The following is a 23,923-nucleotide window of genomic DNA, read 5'->3' as shown; positions in this document are numbered from 1 at the left end:
GGCAGTGTTTTTACTGCTGTTCTTAGCTCCCTGCTATAAACTCCAGGACTCTGCATCTATAGACATGATTATAGACCGCTTTTAAAAACGGTTATGTTGATTCGATGGTAACCAAGTGGCACCAACCAAGCAAAGGAATAGATTCGCTTGTCAGAAACAATAGCCTTGTCCAGGAATGCAGTACAGAATGCTATTCATCAGCAGCACTCCCAGCAGTAGAACTAGATAGGCTGGCATATGTATGCTACTGGGTTAGCAGTACCTAAAATTATCTGCATCTGTATTTGCAAGAATGTCAATTACAACTCTTCACCCCTTGTAGTTATGAAGGATGGAACACAGAATATCAAATGGAGAGAATAGTTTTTAAAAGGAAGATTTATTTAACAAGTTTCACTTAGCGCAATACACCTAAAAAAAGAAATCACCATACAATGAAAGATTAACTCAGGCCTCAGAATTTTATACGAACACCAAGACCAAAATCCTAAAGTAGCTGTATCACATCTCAACATGTTTCCCCATTAACTTAAAAAAAAGCTTAAACGTGCCTTACAAGATATTAAAAGAAAGAAACTAGAACTAACATGCCAAATGTTCACTTTGAATTGCAGACATAGCCCCTATATTTCAGTTTACAAAAAAGCATGTTTCTCAACATGCATTCAAAACAGTGTTGGATGTAATATGGTAAAAGAGCAACATTTAACATAATTGAAACAGCTTTAACCTAAATACGCTTACTGTTTAAATACGCTCCTACAACAAAACTAACTTGAGAAAAAGCTGAAAATTGTTTAACAGTTATAGTCTTTACTCAACTTGGTTATTACACCCTAAGTGAATGTTTATTTCCATGTGTTCAAAAATACTGAACCTGAAGTTTTAAAATAATCCTGATTTCACTTACAGTAAAGCATAAATCACAAGCTTGTATTGCAAAACTGTTAAACTTAGTTTTTTGTTTTGTTTTGTTTTTTTAAAAAAGGTTGACCAAAAGTCAGTCAGTTACATTCCCCAGCCAGCGCTCATATTGGACATGTTGGACATCCCGCCCATTCCATTCACTCCCATTGATGCACGGTTTCCACTGCTGTAGTAACTGCTGTTCATTGCGCTTTGATTACCTAAAAGGAAAAACAAACAAATAATTGAAAAGTTTTCCTATTTATCATAGTACAAGACTGGGTGAGAGATTCAACTCCACACCCCTTTCATCCTCAAGTGCTTAATTCTTGAGACTCAAATCCACTCATCACCTTGCACACACTTCACTACTACTACCACAGACAAACCTTCCAGATATTTAAAAATGAAAAGTTGTTTCTTTCTTCACCAAAATAGTCTGTTATTTCACTGAAAGACCTAAGTCCATACACTACATTTCTAGTATATCCTGCTTTTATTTTGGGAAACAAAGCACTGGCAAAGGACTGTTTTTTTTCCTCACGTTGGTATAACTAGTAACTGCAATGGAACTGCTCCCCATTTATACCTACGAGAGAGAAGACAACAAGCCATAAAGCTTGTAGTTACTGGAAGGGTGGATTTACTTAGCTTATGTAATGTAGCTACCCAAACAGAAATGGATCCACTTTCCATCTTTCATATTTCAGAAGAATTTGACTTTTAGAAAACTAATTCCCCCTAATACCATACTTTGAAAACATATGCCAACAAAAGCTCTATTTTAAGGTGGTGCTGCCCATCAGCTTATCTTTCTTTGTCCTTACACTCCTACAAAGAGATCCTTACACACGATGTGCAAGCCAACTGTATGACAACCACCTAAAGCTTTAAAAAAACATCTTACCATATCCGCTCATGCTGCTTTGAGTGCCATAGCCTGCTCCATAACCCCCACTCAGCTGCTGATTAGCAGGACCACCATAACTGGATTGGTTTCCTTTCAAGTTAAGGATATGAACGTTAATACCTTGACTGCCAACAATCTGTCCAACAAACAGATCTACATACTACCAAATTATGAACGTCCTAACAAATGTTAGCCCTTGTGGTGCCACATATCTGGTCTATTTAGACACCATTCTGCCTATTTTTCTTGTTTCTCACTAGTAGAAATTTGGCCAAGAGCAAGATACCTGTGATTCTAAATGGTATTTAATCTAGGCTAAAAAAACCAATTAAGAATAGTAACGTTGTATTGCTCCCTACTCTATTTCACCAGAAGAGCATCAGTTCACTCATCACTACGTAAGTCACCATATGTCTGAGGATTTAAGGCTTAAATAGTCTAAATAGTCTACTCAGCTACAAGAGACTTTAAATGGGGTGCTATATTTTGGTGTGTCTCATCCCCAAAATGCCCACTATTCAGAAATGCAATTGAGAAATGTCTGACAATGCGTAGCAAAAATCCATGTAATGGATTTCTGGAAATTTTTTATAGTTAAGCCAACTGAGACACCTCTGTTCTTTCAGAGGCACAGGAGAAGTCAATACTAGGACATCTGGAATGTCAATCCTTCAGACAGTCTGAGACTTATTCCTACCCTGTATTTGCATGCACCACATGGGAAAGTTTCTATACCTGTATGAGAACTTGGTACGTTACTGAGTCAGCAACTACTACTAAAAGTTCTCAAACACTCAAGCTCCCTTTGAAAAGTACAATCTGCAAGAGTACAGTACCCTCTACAAAACACTACAGTTGAAGTTATGAAATATGCTTTTAAAAACACTTAAAACAACATTACAGTACAGTATAATGAAATTTCATTCCACAATCAAAGTGCTTTACAATCACCACCCACACACACACACCCCCACCACAAAGATATAGAAGCCAACCACCACTTCAAGATTTTATCTGAGGAGACCAGCAAAGTAAATTTCAAGAGGAGTATCTACTTTACCATGTTGCATCCAAGCTTCTATTGCTATGAGAAATGGTTCCTCAATAGCAGTAACAGGACATTACTGGACTTAAACATATTTTAAACTTGGTAATTTTAGGTTTGCTATGATATCTTAGAGCTTAAGTTTTTAGAGTGGGGCTTTTTTGCTCCCTGTTTCCAAAAAGATTTACGCTGACACTTTACTCATGAGATAGTTGTAAGTTTGATACACCCTCTATCAATGCTTGGTCGGGGGGGGGGGGGGGGGGGGGGGGGGGGGGGGGGGGGGGGAAGAGAAAGAAAAAAAAGACAGGACAAGGATAACTAGCATCTCCCATACCACTTGTGCAAGATCACATACTTATAGAAAGCACTCATATCATCACACTCTTCACATTCAGCACAATTTATTTAACAACCTAATTAATTGTTTTAATGTATTCCCAAAAGGTTTATATACCTGGCAATGTGCTAGTGTTCCAATCTTGAACTACCCCTTCCGATTCCTTGACTGTGTGATTAAGACAGAATGTTGAATTTCAGTTTTTATGCCAGGCATAGAATAAGCAGGAGCTGCATAAAATTAGCCAGCTTTGTTAAATATCAAGTTTTGGAATAAAAATGCAGTTAGACTGTTCACACATACCCATTGCTCCCATCATTTGGCTGCCATATGCACCACCACTTCCTCCTGCTGTAGAATTCAAGAAGAGTTCTACATATCTGTGTTCTGAAAGGAAAAGCATGTTTAACAGAGCATTGAAAGATGTATCGGACATTATGATGTGTGGTACAGAGTATCATCTCAATTTAAGATAGCTCAGATGTCTACAGCAAGTCTGGCTTTAGACGAATTCCTACAGAATCCACACAATCTGTCAGGTCACACCAAATAGAGGATGTGAACTATACAAACCCTATTACACGTATAACTTTAATCCATCTGTACATCGACAGTCTTGTCTTAGATAACTATTCTACCATGTTACAAAACAGGAGGTCACCGATAATTTTAATACAAGCTTTCAGCTGTAGTGTTTTCACTTTTCTTCAAAGACATCTTTAGGAAAGACAGTCACACTTACGCATATTTGCTTTGTCTTTGGACATGGCGGCCACAGCATCCTCATGAGTAGCAAATTCAACATCTGCCTCTCCGGTCACTCTACCATCTGGTCCAATTTCAATGTGGACTCTTACAGGGTTCAGAGGTGAAAAGAACTAGGTAGAAAATATTTACATAAGATTTTCTTCATCTGGCAAAATATTGTGGTACATTTAGGAGAAATTGCTTGTTATACACAAAAGTATTTGAACTCACGTTATAAATGTCGTTCTCCGTAGCTCTGTAAGGTAATCCTCTCATGTGTACGCAGTGACCAGTTGTGCTTTGGAATGTAGAACTCGCATCTCCGTATCTATGGTCCGACATACCTGCGGAGAGAAGAGTCCATTCTAGATCTTTCAGATGTATTGGCAGTTACATTTTGGATGTATTTAAAATTTTTTACCACCCCTATTAAAGAAGACTTACCTCTTCCAAATCTATCAGAACCAAAGCCATAGCCATCACTGTATCCATTGTAGTCATCATAGCCTCCATAGCCTATAAAAAAAAAAACAAATAAAATACATTAAAACGCTTGTCCTACATAGAGAAACTAGTATGCAACATACTAAAAAATTTGAAGCTAGACTTCTGCTTCTTGAATTTGATTTTTCCAGGTTTTAACCACACGCCAATAGGTATGAAATAGTATAACGTGCAATATAGGTTATGGTTTTAAAGTACAGAAAACCCTCGACTCCGACTGCCCGAGTTACGACCCCCCGCACTTACAAAAGTGGTTGTAAATGCGGAAGGGGCTGAAAACCCCCAACTTATGTCCTCAGCCCACATTTAAGACGGCACATGGCGCCTATCGTAAATGAGAGTTCGAGTTACGACTCCCCCGACTTGCAACGTTTCCTCAGGAACCAATCACATTGCAAGTTGGAGGCCGCCTGTAACTGAAAACCTTATGATACATACCTCCACCATAAGCTCCACGTCTCATTCTTTCAAAACCACTTCCTCTGCCAAGACTGTTATAGCCCCTTCCAACACCAGGCCTGTCATAAGGACCTGGCCTCTGCATGGCCAGTAATTTGCGGGGAGGATCATAGTGAGTACGGACTTCTGCTCGACTACTCTTGAAGATTTCAATATACCTAGGATGTTTTCCGCATAAGAAAGATAGTCAGTCTTTAATTCTCCACACAGGAATATTAAGTCAGTATTAAATTGAAATTAGAACAAGATAGTCTAGTCATAGCCTTGAAACTGGCAGTCTATTTTAAGCCAGGTTTCTTTGTTATACAGGCAATGACAAATTCTACTCAAATACTATTTTACTTTCAAAATAGTGAATTTTCAAGAAATTACAATTACTGAAGGGTTTATAGGCTCCTCATACTTAACAGTAGCCCAGCCTTAAGGGTGGGGGAGCATGTAAAGTTTAAATTTAATGGCTGTCAAAAAAAAAAAATAGGAGGGAGACAAGTCCACTCAACTCATCACTTTCATGTTTTGCGCACGCGGCAATACATAAAGAGGGTTAAAAACCTAGTCTCCACCAAGATTTTAACCCATCAGAAGTCTATAAAAAAAGCTTTGCATATGTGCTAGTCAACCCACCCTATGCTTCAGTGGTACAGCATAGGAAAAAAATGCATGCTTCAATGAAAAATAGTCACAAGTAAAATAGAATAAAAACCCTTTGTGACAATTTCTTGAAAGCTATGCTTATTACATTGAAGAGTAATACAATAAGAAAATTTGTTACATTTCAACTTATAAAAACAAGTTTAGAAATTATCACATTTTCTTATGGTAATAGGGTACTATATGTGTCTTTACAGCTAGAGATATTATAGGTGCTACTTGAGAAATTTAAAGCCATAATCTCTCAACTTCTGTCAGTTTTTAAGCTATCAAATTTATAGTTTAAAAGTTAATTGAATTTATCCTCATTCAGTACTTAAATTTTCAATTTTGTAGGATGAGTAAATATTATATGCTATGTACACAAAAAACAAGGTGGTGACAATACTTTTACTTACATGATTTAAGTTAGAAATTCAAATACTAGACTAAGTTTTAATTGTTTATGAATCTGTCCTTTAAGAAGAGAGAATATGGATTTAATTAGCATTTACCATAAGAAAAGTGACGTATCCAACCAACCATCCATCCCCACCTGTGCCCTATTCTTTCCTTGTGTTTCTTTAGAGCCTTTTCAGCTATTTCCTGTGAAGCAAACTGCACGAAGGCCTCCCCCGTACTCCTCCCCTGGAAGTCCACCGGCAATGTTATCCCATTTGGCACGATTTCCAACCCTTCAACCCAAGGACAAATAACCCCAGTAGGGGGCAATATTAACATCACAAGCCCAGGCATGAATTTTTCTTATAGCTTTAAATATACCAGAAAGTTAACACTTGTAAGCGAATGGTATGCTAGTTCTAAATTAGCATTCTAACAGAAAACATGTCAACATGAAACTTCACTATTACATACCATTCAGTTTACATTCTTAACCCATCCTGCTGTGCAGAAAAAAAACTTTTACTTTGTAGCAGTAAAATCAATTTTCATTGAATAGTGCAGGGTGTGTTAAGACAAGTTAAGCAGAGCCTCTTAAGAGAACTTTACGAAATGTTTCAATCTGTTAAATTCACACAACTTAAGTCAAACAGTAACAGCTTTACACATCGTAGTATTTATAAAAGTAACATTCATATAAGACAATACTCTTATACAAACATTTTAAATCTCTAAATCCAGTATTATACATGTAGAGTACCGCTTATCTAAGAAATTCATGACTCGTTTCAGAAGTATAACTGCTAAAGAGAAAGCAGAACTTTGCATACAAGGTACATGTATAATTTCTACCACCACTGCTCACAAGTTACTTGTTAACCACACGAACAGTGATAAACAGTTCATTTATATGCTAAAAAAGGGTCACGTTCAATACATCAATTTGCCAAAATACACAAAACAATTTAGTTGCAGTCTAAAATAGAATAATCATCAGTTTTCAGCCTACATTAAAAACAAAAAGTGTCCTTACTAAACCTTTAACAGGGTGTCAAGTGCTTTGGGATTTTTTTTTTCCATTAGACATTCTAATATTCAGGATTATAACTTAAGCAAAAGTCACATTTAGAAGTTGACACTTTCTGCTTTCAAACAGACAGGTAAGGTTTAGGCCCAATCAAGATCTAATTGTATGCATTTGTAGATCTCATTCCAATTCCCAAAATAGGAAATCAATATTAAAAACAAATTGGCAAGTATTCAAAGTCATAAAATTTACAATTCAGTCTTTAACCCTAAAACAAAGTTCATAAAACACTTATTCAATGTGAAGAAACCAAACTTCTGTATCACAACTACTCTGTACTTAATGACAGAACTGTACAATATTGACTCTACATACCTGAATTCAGAAATTTTAAGCCTAACATTAGTCTGTCATCCTTAAAGATTCCACCCATTTTACTGAGTCCAGCAATAAAAAGGCTCAAGCATGTATGTGCTTGACTGAGCAGCATGAGTGGAATGGCTAGAACAGCATGTAGAAATTAACCTCAAATATTTAAATATTCACTTTAATTCTCAATTTGAAGAATACAATTTTGACTTTTCTATGGAGCTAAGTAAAACAAATGTGTTTAGATGGAGTTATCTAGATAACCGATATTTTAAACAAGCAGATAACGATATTTAAAAGCTATTAGCTATTCAGTATTTATCTGCAAACAGAGCTCAATATAATTTAACACACTATGGCACAGTTTGCCCAGTTGAAAGCATTAATGGGCAAGAGTTCAGTGCTACTGATGTGCACTGACCCATAATGCTACAGCTGATACTTATACCCCACATACCTGAAAAGAACTGTACAATTTCTTCTTTGCTACAGCCAAATGGGAGTCCTCTAAGACGTACAAAACCATCATTAGCAGTATCAGGGCTGTTAGGACCAGTATGCTTCAGAACCCAATCCATTTCAACGTTGTTTGACTTGAAAACTGTAAGAGGCACTTAGAATTAATGAATTTTGGAATGCAGTAAAAACCATTTTAAGTCATTTGCCATTTGAGAAGATAGCCAACCGGTATAATCTTAAAATTCACTTAAATCAACTTACATGCATTTAAACACCACAAGTTATAAAAAGAGAAGCTGATACGAACATTTAATCGATTACTAGGCCAATTAAATCAAACCTTCAACATATCTGTGTCCCATTGTTTCTCTGTCTTTCTTCAGTGCCAATTTCACATCATCTTCTGTTTCAAGTTCAACAAAAGCTTCTCCACTTGGTCTGCCTTCTCTTGTATAGATGAAACGGATGCCTGAAGATCCATTTTGAATTTTACATTCTATAAGAGAAACCCCAGACAGTTCTGTTCATACACGGATCTGAATCACTGCTGTTAAGTGTTGTTCCTGGAAATATTCGCTTTAATCCTAAATGGCTATAGACATTTACTATAATACTACAAAGATGACTGTTTTCCTTCTTAGTTTAGCTGAATTTAAATAGTCTTTTTTTAAATTTACTATTACGACTGAAATCAACTGAGAGATGCAAGGCAAGCTTGCCTGCCAGCATGCCTTGAAGGCAATCAATACCCAAGATGAATTGAGTTATAAAAGAAGCTAAACTATACCCCTCTTACAGACCTCTAAAGACGACACTGGGTTTTTGCTTTTTTTTTTTTTTAAATTTAATTGAAAATACTCAAAGCCTTATTTAAGACTGCAAGAATGCTTATCCCATCTGGAAAAAAAAAACCAAAACAACAAATTGCAATATGGGACTTTAAATCTGTTCAGTAAATAGTGAGTGTACTTGTTCATGCAAATACTAAAAACATGCTGTAAGTTAACTCTTACTTATGGTAATTAAGTACTTCAAAAATGCTACTTATTTTGAGTAGCGAGGGTACTCTACAGATTTCCTCCATTCCCTGGTGGTGCCTTGACTCCCCACAGGACCCCTTTACCACTTCCTCTGACTAACCTTTCTTGGGACGCTATGGAACCTGCCTCTCCCCCCATGCGGCTAACAAGTGGAGTGGCCAGTTCCGCTTAGGATGTTGCCCAAGCTGAGGCAGCCCTCGGTTCACACTTACCGGAGAAGAACCTTTGGACCTCCTCGGCGGAGCAGGACCAAGGCAGCCCACGCACCTTCACCACGAAGCCCTCACCGCCCTCAACATTCAACATCATGCTGGAAGCAAGACTTGGCTCAGATTCACCTTCCGTTGCTGGGCGGGGCAGGGGAAAGGGGGAGAGAAGAGAACAACACACTGAGGCAGAGATAAAATTCTCCCTTCCCACAGCCATCCCCTTACTCCAGAGTACTGCCTTTTAGTCCCATCTCCCCGCCCCTGCTCTACCACCTCCCCCACTCCTGCATGGCTGATGCTATTCAGACAGGCTCATTCCTCCAGCCCCAACTGATGCATCCTAATGGTGGGCAGATTCCACCCTATGCTCCTTCTCCCCTGCATGTACTAATAGCGGTGCTCCGCAGCAACCTCAAAGGTCTGAGCCTAGTCCCCAGTCAAACAGGTGAACCTGCAATGAGACTGTGTGCTTCTGTTTCCGTGAGCCAAGCCCTGTTGCTACACAGACAGGCCCAAGCTGTAGCGACCCCCTACGATGTTCATAGCAGACTCTTCCTGCTCACTGCCAGGAGGGCCGGAATGAGGGTGGCTAGAAGACAGCTCTGAGACAGATGCTTGGGCAGCCTACACTAACCAACCCCCCCCCCCCCTTCTTTTTGCACATGCATCCTGGACCTCATTTTCAGCAACCCTGCAGCAGTTGAAAGACTATGCAGCATGCCTCTGCCATACATACATGGCTTGCAAAATGGGAAGGGGCGGGTTAAGCGAACGGCACATGCTCTCTATCAGAGGATCCATTCTCCTTTCCTAGTCACAGTGACGTAGGGAGCATGCATCCTTCTGCCACTCCTCATATCTCTGGTCAGGCCATACACACATGCACTTCCTCCATAGAGTTTTCAAAACAAGGGCCCTCAATCCCGCATAGCTAGTAGGCCCAGCCTGTACTGAAAACTGTATGTGCACACAATTACGCTTGAATAACTCCAACCACTTCTGTTCTGGTACATGCAGCCCTGTGGATCCCAGAGACAATCCTGGTGCAGGCTCCTATCCTCACACGGCCCCTAACAGAGTAGAGGGGCCAGACAATACTTTGTGGTTGTCTTAAAGTAGCAATATCTAACCAATTAGGAAAGAAACTTCTGGCGGGAACAAGTTATTCCATTTATTTTCAATACAGTTTCATGCTCCTTTTTCAGACTGCAGGATCTGAGAGCTGACACAAGAAACAGGATATAGAAGAGGAGACAGTCATTTGATCCAGTACACATGAAGTAGGGATGTTGAAAATCAGTTAAATAGGTAACCGTGTAACCACTGAAAAGCTCAGTTGCACATTGCAGACTCTGCAGTATAAAGCTTAAATAAGTTTTGTACTGCAGAGCCTGCAGCAAAGCCTCCTCTAGAGCAGTACTGCAAGCCCTGCCAGCCTGGAGCTGACTAAGTGTAATTACGACCACTAATGCTTATCGGTTAAATGGATAGTTGTTCATGCTCAAACATCCCTAACCTGAAGGCTGCACGAATAGAAGAGACTGAGCCCTGGCTGAAAACTAACATTAAAAAAAATAATTAAAACCAGATCAATGTTAATCTATTTAATTAAAAACTAATGCAATTTTACTAGTACAGAGGCTGGCTAGAGAAGTCAGTCCAGGTACTGGAGGTTCAGACCAGCAACAGGATGGAGAAACATGGTAGAGGGACAGCAACAGCTATTCTAAAAGCAATGGCAATGTGGCAAGGCTAGTCATAAGGGGTTCAGCCTGCAGCAGCTACAGATTGGGGGAGGCAACACACACAGTGGGTACAACCTGGGAATAGGGCACCAAGTTTCAGATAACTGCAGAGGGAACAGCCATGTAGCTGGTGAGAAGCAGGACAATTGAAACTGCTGGCTCAGAGCAAGCTCAACTGCAGTGATTCCCTAGATTGTGGAACCTGGTGTTTCCCCCAGGCACACACCAATGCCTCAGCCCCTCCAACTTGAAGTGTCCATAGGGGAGTATCAGTGAAATGAGGCCCTACCCTCCTCTCTCCAACATAGGAGAAGGGGGGGCTGAGTCTTCCTCCTGCAGTGAAAGACAAGTGCAGCCTCCCCTGGCACAGGGAAGGTGCCAGAGACCTGAGGTTGGGTGCTGGGGGGAGGGGCGAAAAGAAATAGAGTGAGGTCATGAAGCTAATGCCTCAGAGCACCAGACTGCTGCCAAGAGCCACACAGTCCTTTGCAGCCAGCTGAGTTTTAATGGCTATCAGCAAGACCGGTCAGTTTCCCTGGGACACTGCAAGATTTAGATTACAGACACAGCAAGAAGAGCAGCAAATCCCAGCCAGCATTATTAGCCTTAAGCAGGGGAAATAATTCAGTGGTAACCATTAGCATTAGGGATGTTACAATGTGTTTACTTAGGTAAACGTGTAACCTAAGAAATGTCAGTGGTTACACATTTACATACTGAGAGCCCTGCATGTAACCATGAAGGTTGACCTTTGAATCCAGGGTCATCTGGTTAACAGTTTACACTTTTGCATCCCTGATTAGCACTAGTGTTTGCTATGAGCAAGTAATAGCATTGTCAGGATGTTGCCATGACTGGAACCAGCATTTACAATTTCACAGAGCAAAGATTCTTTTCAGCCTCTAACTACTAATTAGAGAGTCCTTCCCTTGTACAATAAGAAAAACAGCATTTGTTCTACAGGATTTAAATAAAATTCACACACAATGTGGGTCTTCACTTGCTGTATTATTTCCTGTTACTGACCCAAAACCAATATATTGTATGAGGCATTCTGGCTCAGCAGTTCTGTACTTTGCTCTGGCAAGCCTGCCGATAATGGTTGATCTGAACCACAAGTTCTGGCAATTCTCCCAGACTCCACCCATCACTCTCAATTGCTCTGCTGAACATGCATAACAACTATACATTCTCTCCCACCCCATGCCCAGCTCTTAAAGAATGCCATGTTAGCAGCATCTAAGTCCCATCTCCATGTTTTAGGCATGATTTCTAAAATGGTGGCAATTCTTAGCGGCAAATGTACAGTAGCTCCAGTCTGTGTTCAGCACTATTCCAGCTCCACCTACTGACTTAGTGTAAACAAGGCAGGCTAAATTTACTGTTTGTGTACTGAGAAATGCTACAGATACTTTTTTTCCCTTTTGCATCTAATGGAACAGTTAACACAATAGCTCCTACAAAGTCAGTGATAAAAGGTCTTCCAACATTTTAATCCTTGCTCCACTACTAACATATTGGCTTCCAAGCAAGTTGTTTTGGTGGCACTTGTATAAGCAGTCCAGTAATATGCTGTCGGAAGGATACAAATTTAGCAAATGTTCTGATGGAAATACGAAATATTTCCAACCAGGTAAACAGATTTGTACGATTTAAGTTGCAGACAAGACTACAACTTAATATGGAGGACAACAAGTCAGTCCTTTTAATTTCCAGATTTAACAACCTCAGTGATTTTAAAACCAATTACTGTTTGGTCTCCTTATTTATTCACAGAAGTTTCAGATGATATTAAAAAATGAAAATCCAAATTTTGGAAAAAGGAAGGCGCTAACATCCAGGTATAAACAGATTGGTCACTAACGGTGCTTGTTCACACAAGCTCTCTCTTATTAGATGCTAGCAGTCATTTAAAAGCCATCAGGGGGAGAAAGTAGCATAGCCTTTTCACAAAGCAAGTTTCAGGGTGCAAAAATTATTTATTCAAAGAGCAGTACATTTTCAAGGCTGCAGAACCCCCATTGCAAACTTATTACAAAGAGATGCCATAAATGCTGAAATAGCTACATGTAAAATTTTTGCAGTTCACACAAGGCAGCTGAAATAAATCACATGTTAAACAGTGCCCAGAATTATGGGGGAAACAAACCCACAGATTCTTTCGGTCTTCTCATAAGAATGTGCATTCTCTGTAATTCACAAATGCTGCTCTTAAGACCACTACTTCCAAAAGTTTTCTAAGAAAAGTGGAGGAACTCTATTTCCAGTGTCAAACTCACAATATAGGTTCATACCTTTCCAGTTTATACTTGACTAGGGTTAGAACACAATTAAAGCTTGCCTCAGCTAAGTGCCATGAAGCAAACATCCGTAATTCAAAAAGCTGTGATGGCTTGTTCAAGAGTTCAGTAACTATCTCAGTGTCTGGGTGTAGTATATGGTGCAGTAGCCTAGAATAACTATTTATATATAAAGCTCAATTAGGAATGTAAAATTTCGATTAATTGGCTAATCCAATAGCAGGTGCAATTTGTACCAAGAACTACAAATCAACTAGCATGTCAACTATAAGATAGTGATAGAAATGTAGCCGTGTTAGTCTGGGGTAGCTGAAGCAAAATGCAGGACAATGTAGCACTTTAAAGACTAACAAGATGGTTTATTAGATGATGAGCTTTCGTGGGCCAGACCCGCTTCCTCAGATCAAGTAGTGGAAGAAAATAGTCACAACCATATATACCAAAGGGATACAATTAAAAAAAATGAACACATATGAAAAGGACAAATCACATTTCAGAATAGGAGGGGGATGCGGGGGGCAAGTACTTACCTTCCTTCCTTCCCCCCCCCCCCCCGCATCCCCCTCCTGTTCTGAAATGTGATTTGTCCTTTTCATATGTGTTCATTTTTTTTAATTGTATCCTTTGGTATATATGGTTGTGACTATTTTCTTCCACTACTTGATCTGAGGAAGCGGGTCTGGCCCACGAAAGCTCATCATCTAATAAACCATCTTGTTAGTCTTTAAAGTGCTACATTGTCCTGCATTTTGCTTCAACTATAAGATAAGCATTTGTTTACTGGATAGTCAACTAGATGTTCACATCCCCTAAGCTCAATGTTTTCAACCTGTGGTCTGCAATCTTCCTATCCCCATTCAAAAGGGGTCTGGCATCTCCATATGAAATGTTTGGGGGGGTCTTCAAATGAAAAAGGTTGAAAAACACTGTTTTACCTTATTTGTCGAAAGTTCCCTCAGACAAACCCTCATCTTTATTGGGGGAGAGCAATAAATAACATGCCTAATCTATTCTCTCCCCCTTTGCACCCCACCCCACCCCACCGACCAATTTAAATCCTGTTTAAATCAACTGCGAACTGTAAAAGCCTTTTCCAGCCATTATATTACCAGCAAACAAAAGGCTCAGTGAACCTGCACTTTGTAATGAATGTGGATGGTAAACAAGCAGCAGTGCATTTTTTTTTTTTGTAGTGGAGATGCAGGTAGGAAGAAAAAGTAGCAAAATGCTGCTTTCTGAAGATTAACAAGAATAGCGACAAGCATTTTTTGCCCACTTATGCAGTACTGTGTAACAACATGAGAGCTTGTCTACACATGGATTTATTTGGGAATAGCTATTATGTTTAAAATTCATATCCAACCTTCAAGTGTAGACATTTGAGTTAGTACTGATATAGAATGCATTCTAACAGTCGTCCACTATGCTCTCAATCAGTTTATTTAGAAAGTTTTTTCTGACATTCTACATACAAGTTTGTGCCACATCTATCACTGGATTATAAAAAGTTTATGTTGCAGGAATGTGTGTTTCCAGTCACGTTGAAAACATCGATGAAAGAGTGACCTATATATTAAGATTGGCCAAGAAGGTTTCTGCACCAGTGAGAATCCGAGAGAGTTGAATGACTTCATCTACCTCAACTACACCTGAAGAAAGACTCCTTCTCCATATCATGAATTAAATAGCCATTTCCAGATGTTTTTAAACAAGAAAACTTGAATTGGTTGCTATTTCTTGTAAAACATGTCATATGTAAGTCAAGCTCATCTCACACAGTCTGACTCACTACTGTAGTTATTACACTTTAGGTGACCATGTAATTTTGATATTTTGACTATAAAAGAGCCAACAGCAATTGAACTAGCCTTAATCTATGTGCGGATCCCAAAGTTGTGTTAGCAAATGTAAATATACAGGCTATGTAATGGGTGTGAATGGGGTGTCAATGTTTAAGAAACACCATATTTTCAACATTTTAGAATTATACTTGGTCTCCCATACCCCTGACATTAAATTCATGGCTTTTCATTAAAAAGCAACACTGAAGTGGAGTTTTCTACATTCCCCTTTCTGGGGAAGGTTCAGAAAGGTATTTCCATCCTGAAATTAAGCAGATGGAAATGAAATTTTAGTCTGCTTTTGGGAAAGACAGCACAGAATTTCTGTAACAGCAAAAATTCCTGGGAGGACTGCAGAGCCTAAATGTCACTAGACATTTTAGATGATGTGATCTGCAGAATTGAAAACTGAGGTTTTGCTTTAAAACATTATTCTCCCTTGCCTGAAAACATCACATTCTACAGTTTAAATAGGAAAATATATTGCATATGCTTGTTTGCATGATTTATGGGGTCCAGTAATTAATTTTAATACTGAAGTGACTTACTGGCATTAGGAGATAAGGGTCAAATAGGGGTACAAACTGGTCCAAAATTGGAAGGCTGGGCCTTTACAACAAAATTCCACATAGCTTTTACTCTTCCTCATGTGTGGTTTTAAAACCCTGACACCAGGTGGTAGGATTTTAATGAATTTGAAAAACAAAGTAAACAGCATTCTGAAAGTCTGCATTCATAACATATCAAGCTTTAAGATTAGAATATTGGACACTATTTATTATATTGTACTCCGTACAGATATAGGTGTGTCTTGGGGTGTATGTATCAAACCAAATTTAGAAAATAGCCATAAGGACAGGACATCTCTGCATACTTACAGACAACAGCTAGTTTCCAGTAATTTCACAGACTAAATTCTAAACAAAATTCTTCTTTCTGAACACTATACTGAGGTCATCAGATTCTATATTGTTGCCAATAATGACCAGTATTGCTCAAGGCCCTGGACTGCCATCGAAAGCTGTATTGTCGGTTTACACCATTTGACAGATGTAGTATTATAAGGAAGCTAATTTTAAACTAACTAAATGAATAATCAATGGGCTTTCCATCGACTATTTGATTAGTCTATAAGGGGCCTCTACTTTTGCACTGTAGCAAGAGCCCTGTTGGGCTCTTGCTACAGTTCAAAAGCAGAAACCCCTCAGGGAGGATGGGGCCAGCAGGGGACTGGCCCCCCACTCCCTGTGGAGCCTCAGCTTTTGAAATGAAGCCATTGGGGCTCTTGTACATTTAAAAAGCAGAATTACAGTAGAAGCAGCATGAGCAAAGACTGCTTTAGCACCTGCTCATGTCATTTCCTGCTATGCCTCTACCTCCTGCAGAGATGGTGCTGGGGGAAAACTGTCTTTTAAGCTAGTTCCCCCCACAGCACCAGGTCCTGCTCCTCCCTTCCCCCGCCTTGCTGCCTCTGATAGAGGCAACAAGGGGGGGGGGGGCAACTAGTCTCATCACTAGTCAACTATCTGCTTACACCCCTCTTAGTATTCAACAAAAATCCTACGGTTTTATGTATTTAGCTCTATAAATCCATTCTGGTGAAGAAACTTGCACACTAGCCAGGATCAGTCTGAAATCAGTTAAACCAGACTGATTCATATGTTCAGAAGAGATTGCTTGAAAAATGCATTTACATACCAGACATCTGAATAATGAGACCAATGGAAAGGAAAGTATTAGAAAGGGTTTCTAATTTGGATTGTGTTCAGAAACATGATCCTACAGTATTGTCTTTTTTGAAGGTTTTTCTTCTTGTGCAGAAGACCAGACTGGGAGCATAAATTCATAACGGTTAGATACGAGAAATCATGGACAAAAAATACTGGATTTATGGCTCATTACAACTGCCATTACCCACTAACTATGCTTTGTCTGCAAGGCTGTACTAACACTAATGGAAACTTAAATTTAGCATGGGATTTACTGCAACTAAAGCGAAGTACGCCTAAAAAACCAGTTCTGCAGGTGGAGATGCACTGTGAACACTTTGAAAGCAAGACAAGCTGTAACCATATCTACACTAAGCGCCCATAAGAACTAATCCCAAATCAGTCAATGGAGATTTTTTTTAGGTAAATTTACCCCAATTTAAAGTCTGAGGAGAATTTTTGTTGTTTCAAGGTTTCCCTTGGGCATTTTGGTTTCATTTCCTTCAATTTCACTCCTCAACATGTAAACTGCAGCAGCTATCTACCGTCAGAAAACTATGTAAGGCATTAAGCACCATTCATCCAAATTGGTCTTTCAACCATAACTTGTAGCTTACAGAAATTTGTCCGCTTTAAACATTTCACTCTGCAGCACTAACATCTATGTAATGTGCTTATCTTAAGTCCCTCTCTTACCTAACTGAAAAACGGAAAATTTTAAAAGTTGTAATCTGAATGTTTTAAGACTTCAGTGGAGAGTTAAGGTTTTGGTCCTTCCCAGAACTCCCTACCATAATAGCTGGCTGATCAGATAGTTGCTTACCAATCAAATTCCAATTATGATATGGGCAAGAACCTCTGATGATCACATTTAAACTAAGGCTAATTATAGTTGAACTAGCATTTAAATATTAATCCTAGTTTCAAGATAAGCAATTGAACCAGCTAACCAGTTGCTGCAGGATTTGTCCCAGACAACAGCTTTCACTGTAGATTGACGCAGGAGTTCTACAAAAGCTTTGTCCAGACTCCATAATGATTTCTAGATTCTTTATGTTTTAGAAACATGTCTAGCTGTTTCTCTTTCCTTTACTGAAGCTTGAAATCCACTGCAGGGCATGATAGACTGTAAGGTATGTGGTTAAATCCTTGGCTACTGACTGAAGTTGTTGCCAGGACATGTATCTGCCACATCTTTCTGATGATAGAACTCAGAATTCCTTTTTAGCTGAAACCAGAAAGCCATTTCAGAGAAGCGTAGCAAAAGATTCCTACCACTTAAATCGAGCAAAAACACATTAAGACCTACACTAGTTACAGCATCTACACACCCAAGTGTAATTATTACAGGGAGAAACTCATGACCTAGTTATTTCAACAGAAAAAGGGAGTGCAGCCTATGTTGTGGAATGTAGAGAAAGTTTAGTCTGTCTGCTTTCAGGTTTGTAGCAATGAGAGAAGAAAAGTCTCCTGTATTAGTTTGCAGAGGCTTAGTTTCCAAATGAAAGCTAGAAACGTGGTTCATGTTTTCTTGTATGGTATTTTGAATCGGTTTCCTATTAAAGGAGTTGGGGAGATAAATTAGTTATTAACAGTCAATTCCAAAGGTAAAGTACAAGCACCACAGGTTTAAAATATTACCAACCTGTGGACAGTCTGTTTACCCAAAGTCATATGCACCAAAGAAAGCTAAACAAATGCATCTTACGATACACTAATCCATAAAATGTAGAAGTTATCTATACTTCTAATTTTCCCTGGTGCAATATGCGCCTTTAAAATAGAAGGCAAAGTACTATTGTCAGAATGTGAAATGACCACATCCCTGTACCCAAAGTAGTCAGTCACTCCTTGTGACAAAGATTTTCCTCTATTTAATTAGGTTCAGCACACATATCTGAGAAAAAAACATGACAACAGATATCTTTTCTCTTCTCTCAAATAGCCACCCTCCTGTTTCTCCTTTATAACCAGGACAACAGCACTATTACTTATTTAGGATAGACTTCATGGCAATCCACTAAAGTACAGTGCCAAGTTATAAACCCTGGGTTCGTAGCCACCTCTCTCAGAGAGGGTCACTTCAGGCCAAGAGTGTAGCTTTCACAGTAATGAGATTAGTTCTTGCTACAAACTGTTACAAGATTTCTTTTTTATATACACACTTAAGGGACAAATTTTCAAAATTTGTCAAATTTTCTTGAATTCTGAATATTTGAGAATTTAAGAATTACCAGACTTAAATTTTAAAGAAACCTTTTCAGAAAGTCTAGGGTGTTACACAGAATTAAACATAATCAATCAATGGTGCTTATTCCTATGGAACCCTGGCGAGTTGACCTTGGTGGTCATGCTACACTAAAGTTATGATCTCATGTGTTGGGGAAGATACCTACTTCAGCACTTTTACTTTATCACTTAAGATTATGGAAAAACATATCCCTGACCTTGCACACTGAGAAAAGTGCCATGTACACACTGGAGGTGGTTTAATTATTCAGGGGGAAGAGCTCTCTCAGGTTGGCAATGGCAATATTGTATGGTCTCCTATGTACCTGCTGTGAGGCAGATGCAATGGTACAGCTCTGCTGTTGCAAGGTCTTAAGGGTAAACATTATATGATGCATAATCAGCACAGGAATATTCTCTCTCCTTCAGACCTAAGAATGGCATCTCTTGTGTACCTCCTACCAGAAAATAGGAGTGCTGCTGCAACAGTCACTTTCAATATTAGTTTTCATCTCACCACTCAAGGGAGTCTGAACAATGGTTCAAAGCCTCCTCTTCAGGGTGGAAGCATGCATCTCAGGGCATGCTCAGCTGCATAAGAAACTAACTAGTTTGCTATATGGTTAAATCAGAGCTAGACAACAGCAGCGCATTGAGGCACAAAAGTTGGGTCTCCATAGTTGCTCAGCAAGGACTTCTTTAAAAAAATGTATCGAAGTGGGGGGGGGGGGGAGAGAAGAGGGACCTGACAGGAGAAAAATTAGTTAGCTACCAACCAATGGCAGACAAACCAGAAACTAAAAAGTTGGGGGGGTGGGGGAACCCTCTAAGGTATTTCACAATTGGCATAGCTCAACAGTGTAAACAACACATTTTATGGCTTCCACAAATTTCTGTGGTTAACTTAAGGAGTCAGGGTTTCACAATATTTATGCTAATAACTAGTAGTAGAAGTCACTACAATTACTGGAATGAATATTTCATCCATAATGAAGTCTTGAATATGTATCCTTAACTGCCGAGCAAATGCTACTGCACGTTTTTAACGAGCATAGTTAAGTGTGTTAAAAACGGCCAGCGCACTTCTACAGAAGAGGAAGATAAACGCCGAGGGTGGGGGGGGGGGAGCAACAAAGTCATCTGAATTGTGCGCGCCTTTACCCCCCGCCATTCTCCGCATGGGCGGTCACAACCCAGCAGACTGGCGACTCTCGCGGTGCTCCCACCCAAACTATTCCCAAAGGCGTGGATAAGACGCAGCTTCGGAACGAGGTCTCTCGGGGGGAAGGGGGGGCTCCAGAGAGGAAAAGGGAAGTGAAGCTGCTTTTGCGCCTTCGCGATGCCTGGCAGGGCCTAGGCCGCAGTGGAAGCCTGGCTCGATTTCCGCGGCGGCCTGTAGGCCGCGATAGAGGCCTAGCGCAGAGGCAGGGCCGCGCTCTGATCCCATCCGACGCAATCGGCTTTCGGGGGCTCTCGCAGGCCGCCGACGGGGGACCCTTTACACCGCGGGGGCCTTTCGCCAGCGAGGGACCCCACCCTTTTGTACGCCACGAGGCTGGAAAACGGGGGGGGGGGATATCGTCGCGGCGCCCAACGCCGCCAAACGGCCACTTCCGGGCTCGCGCGCTCCGCGCGCCACCCAGGCTCAGGCGATCCCCGCGCGGCCACGGCTCGGAACGTTCTAGAAGGGAACCCAAGGAGCGCGCGCGGGCGGGCACGCGCGCTAGGCAGCAGCGGCTACTCACTCAGGCCAGGAATTTCTCCCTCGGTCTCCTCGCTGCGGAGAGGGTCCATCTTGGCCACGCGCTCTCACGGTCCCGCGGAAAGAAAAGCTCGGCAGGCGGATGGCTTGATCGCTAGACAACAAAGGCAGAGGGCGTCAGGCTAACCCCCCCCCAAGGCAACTGCCTCCCGGGCGCTCGCGGTTCTTTTGTAAGTCTGAAGCGGCGCGTCCAGCAGCCCAGCCCCAACTGCCTCTCTCCCTTCTTCTCCTTTCACAAGCGGGCGGGTTCTGGGCAGGGTTATAAATAGCCGATTACACCGTTGTCGGATTGTAACGTCATCTTACATAACCCCGCCCCTCTCCTCCACTGCCGCCAATCAGAGACCGGCTCGCACGGCTGCGCAGTACAGCCGCGAGGCCAAAAGCAGCCCCTGGTGTAAGCGACAGCGGCTACTGGAGACGTCAGAGCCAGCCGCGAGGGAGGGGGGAGTTCAGCCGCTGGGCGGCGCGCGCGCTGGCGCCATGGCGGGAGGGGTGTAAAGAGTCACTGACCTACGCATCAGGGGAAGTGGCGAGAAAAGCAGTTGGTGGGAGGGGGCGCAGCGAGGCTGCTCGAGCGCCGCGCCGCGTGGGGGGGGGGAGGGGGACGGCAGCAGGAGCCGCCCCGCCTCAGGCAGCTGGCGGAGGAATAACGGCCGCCCTCAAAGACCGCCCCCCCCCCTCCGGCGCGTCACGAGCCGCGCGCCCCGCACAATGCTGCCAGGCGGTCTCCCAGGGCGGGGGGAGGGGCGCTTCAGCCGCTCGGCTCGTTTTCCCCCGGAGAAAGCGGGCGCCTGAAGGAGGCCGCTGCCGAGCGACCCAGCCCCGCGCCGAGCGACCCAGCGGCGAGGCCGCCCCGCCCCGCGCCACCCCTGCTGCGCCGGCCGGGAGGCCCACGCGTGACCCGTGCCAGCAAACCTGGCCGCGCTGTTGCGTCCGGCAGAGGCGAGCGGTCACCACCCCCGAGGCCGGGCCGCCGAGCGAGAGGGCGAAGCGATGGCTGCGATCGTTCCGGGGAAAGCGGCTGGGTCAGGTGCTCCTGGCTCCGCCTCCCAGGGGCTTGTGCTAAGGGCCTGAGCGACCGGCGGGCTGAGCTGGGGGGCAGGCGTCTGGCTCCCGCCGAGGGGGGCAGGGGGAGCCCGGGGGTAACCAGCAGCAAACCAGTTAAAAGCAGCGGAACGGCCCGAGCGCTGCAATTGCCGCACTGTTGTCTCGCCCTCGCAAACGGGAGAAGGGGGCTGCCCGACTGCCAATGGGCGGAGTCCGAGGGGGGCTCCGTGACTGCAAATGAAGGAGGAAGGCAGCTCACAATGGACTGTAATGAGATGCGGCTCTGGCTGGGGGAGTACGGTTTTATGGTGCATTTATTTTAGCAGAAAAATCGGGACCCTGAGCTGTTTTGCATTTATTTTAACATGGCAGCCACAGGCTACCACCAGAATCGGGACCCTGAGCTGTCAGGCATTGGGCACACAGACACATAGATGTGGTCTCTCTCCTGCAGAGAGGGGTGGTTTATTTGGTCGCCGAGTCTGTGATGCTAAAGGAGAAGGTTACACATATCTTATTAGAATCAGGGGAGACGACTGTGATCAAATTGGGGACCAACTGCTTGTCATTTAAAAGCAGCACGGCCGCTGCAATTGATCAGACTACACACCCTCAGAGACGCACACACCCTCTGCATCCTGTTTGGGGGGGTCTCTGCAGCATTAGAGGGGGATTTAGGGGTGGAGCTGTCTTATCTGCTATTACAGTCTCTGGCCATTCTGCCAGTGCAACAGTCAGACAAAGCAACACAAAGACCAATGGATCCCTGTAACCTCAGAGTAATTTAGAGGAAGAAGACTAATTCCAGTTCCAAAATGCAGGACAATGTAGCACTTTAAAGACTAACAAGATGGTTTATTAGACGATGAGCTTTCGTGGGCCAGACCCACTTCCTCAGATCTGAGGAAGTGGGTCTGGCCCACGAAAGCTCATCGTCTAATAAACCATCTTGTTAGTCTTTAAAGTGCTACATTGTCCTGCATTTTGCTTCAGCTACCCCAGACTAACATGGCTACATTTCTATCACATATCTAAGGCCCTTCTCATTACTTTAATTCCTCACCATTTTTAATAGGTTGTGTTTATCCTCACATCCCCACTGAAAGGAGGGGAAGTATCATCCCCATTTTTATCTGAAGAATTGAGAGAGTAGGCAATTTGACCAACTCCATGTACTGAAAAAGCCCTTGGCAGAGTAAAAAATTGAAGGGTCTCTTGACTCTTAGGCTAACACCTTAATCACTGGACCATCCTTCCTCTCTAACTGCCATCAGCTTTCCAACTGTAGTATTCAGGTAATGATATTTAGTTTCCTTTAAAATGCTTTGAAATGTATATATGAAAAGTGAGAGCATAAAAGTGCTAAGTTTCATTATTTTATTACACTGTTCATTAAAAGAGATTTAAAATTCAAGAATATTCATAAGTCTCAATTTCTGCATTTGGATAATGGGTAAAGCTGTTTTTCATTTATTTAATGCCATGATTCATGAATGGTCAGATCTGGTTTTGAAGTGTAATGAACTGTACAGACTGATTTCCTGTTTTCTGTCAATCATAAAATAAATTCTAATTTGCTTAATACATACAATTAAAGCAAAAATCACTCTACAGATAAATTTGATTCAGGAATGTATTAAACTTCTGGAACCAAGGAGGCAGATCTGCATGTGTTTCAACAAATGCAAACTCCCAGGTCTTGCATCCACAGTTCTTGCTAGGATTTAAGCATCAATACTTTATTTGGCTTCTTCATCTTGTTATGCCATGTGGGGTTGTCCTTCTTTTTCTCTATCATGTGAAGTCGGGCAGTGGTTTCTGTCAGCATGTCCATCAACAGCTCAAGCTGCAGCTTCAGGTAATTGTTCTCTTCCAGGAGAGCCTTGTTCTCCTTCTTCAGGGCTTTACAGGACTGCTCCCTGTCACCAGAGGAGAATAACTGCAGCAGTGGAGGCCGATGAGAGAGGCCACTTTCACCTTGCCATTTGCCATCCTGGAAGACAAACTTGGTATCACTCAGCTGAGCCCGCGGAGGGCCGTAATCCAAACCTAGTTCAGCCTGCCGGGTTCTGAAGTCCAGGAGGTAAAAAGTGGAAATGGAGGTGATTCGGCGAAGGGGAGGCCTCTTGGGTAGAAATCTGCGTGAGAAATGATCTGCCCAATAGTCTCGCAGCTCCTGCATTATGTTAGCAATGGTATTCATACTGAAGCTGGATGAAAACAGAGGTATCAGTCAAGAG

The 23,923-nt window shown here is 41.9% G+C and overlaps 2 protein-coding genes across 5 annotated transcripts; both read right to left on the bottom strand.

The window, feature by feature from the left end:
• Positions 1-360: 360 nt before the first annotated feature.
• HNRNPH1 (heterogeneous nuclear ribonucleoprotein H1) lies at positions 361-21,773 on the bottom strand. Of its 4 annotated transcripts, XM_006138207.4 has the most exons (14): positions 21,552-21,773; positions 20,617-20,727; positions 9,051-9,185; positions 8,139-8,294; positions 7,797-7,940; positions 6,098-6,236; positions 4,891-5,069; positions 4,393-4,464; positions 4,180-4,313; positions 3,944-4,079; positions 3,505-3,588; positions 3,319-3,369; positions 1,814-1,906; positions 361-1,127 (listed from the first exon to the last, which is right to left on the bottom strand). In XM_006138207.4, exons 2-14 carry the CDS (start codon positions 20,663-20,665, stop codon positions 1,009-1,011), a joined length of 1,491 nt encoding a protein of 496 aa, XP_006138269.1. In that variant the 5' UTR covers positions 20,666-20,727; positions 21,552-21,773; the 3' UTR covers positions 361-1,008. The 4 variants fall into 4 exon arrangements, with proteins under 4 accessions (XP_006138269.1, XP_006138270.1, XP_025034841.1 ...); XM_006138208.5 differs by lacking the exon at positions 21,552-21,773 and having other exon boundaries at positions 4,180-4,292; positions 20,617-20,888; XM_025179056.3 differs by lacking the exons at positions 1,814-1,906; positions 21,552-21,773 and having other exon boundaries at positions 20,617-20,890.
• Positions 21,774-23,298: 1,525 nt separating this feature from the next.
• CBY3 (chibby family member 3) lies at positions 23,299-23,886 on the bottom strand. Its single transcript, XM_006138209.5, has one exon. It carries the CDS (start codon positions 23,884-23,886, stop codon positions 23,401-23,403), a length of 486 nt encoding a protein of 161 aa, XP_006138271.1. The 3' UTR covers positions 23,299-23,400.
• Positions 23,887-23,923: the final 37 nt, after the last annotated feature.

The sequence above is a fragment of the Pelodiscus sinensis genome, chromosome 16 (assembly GCF_052426305.1).
Source record: "Pelodiscus sinensis isolate ZL-2025 chromosome 16, ASM5242630v1, whole genome shotgun sequence".
Classification (NCBI taxonomy): domain Eukaryota; kingdom Metazoa; phylum Chordata; order Testudines; family Trionychidae; genus Pelodiscus; species Pelodiscus sinensis.
This window is presented reverse-complemented; position numbering and strand designations above follow the sequence as displayed.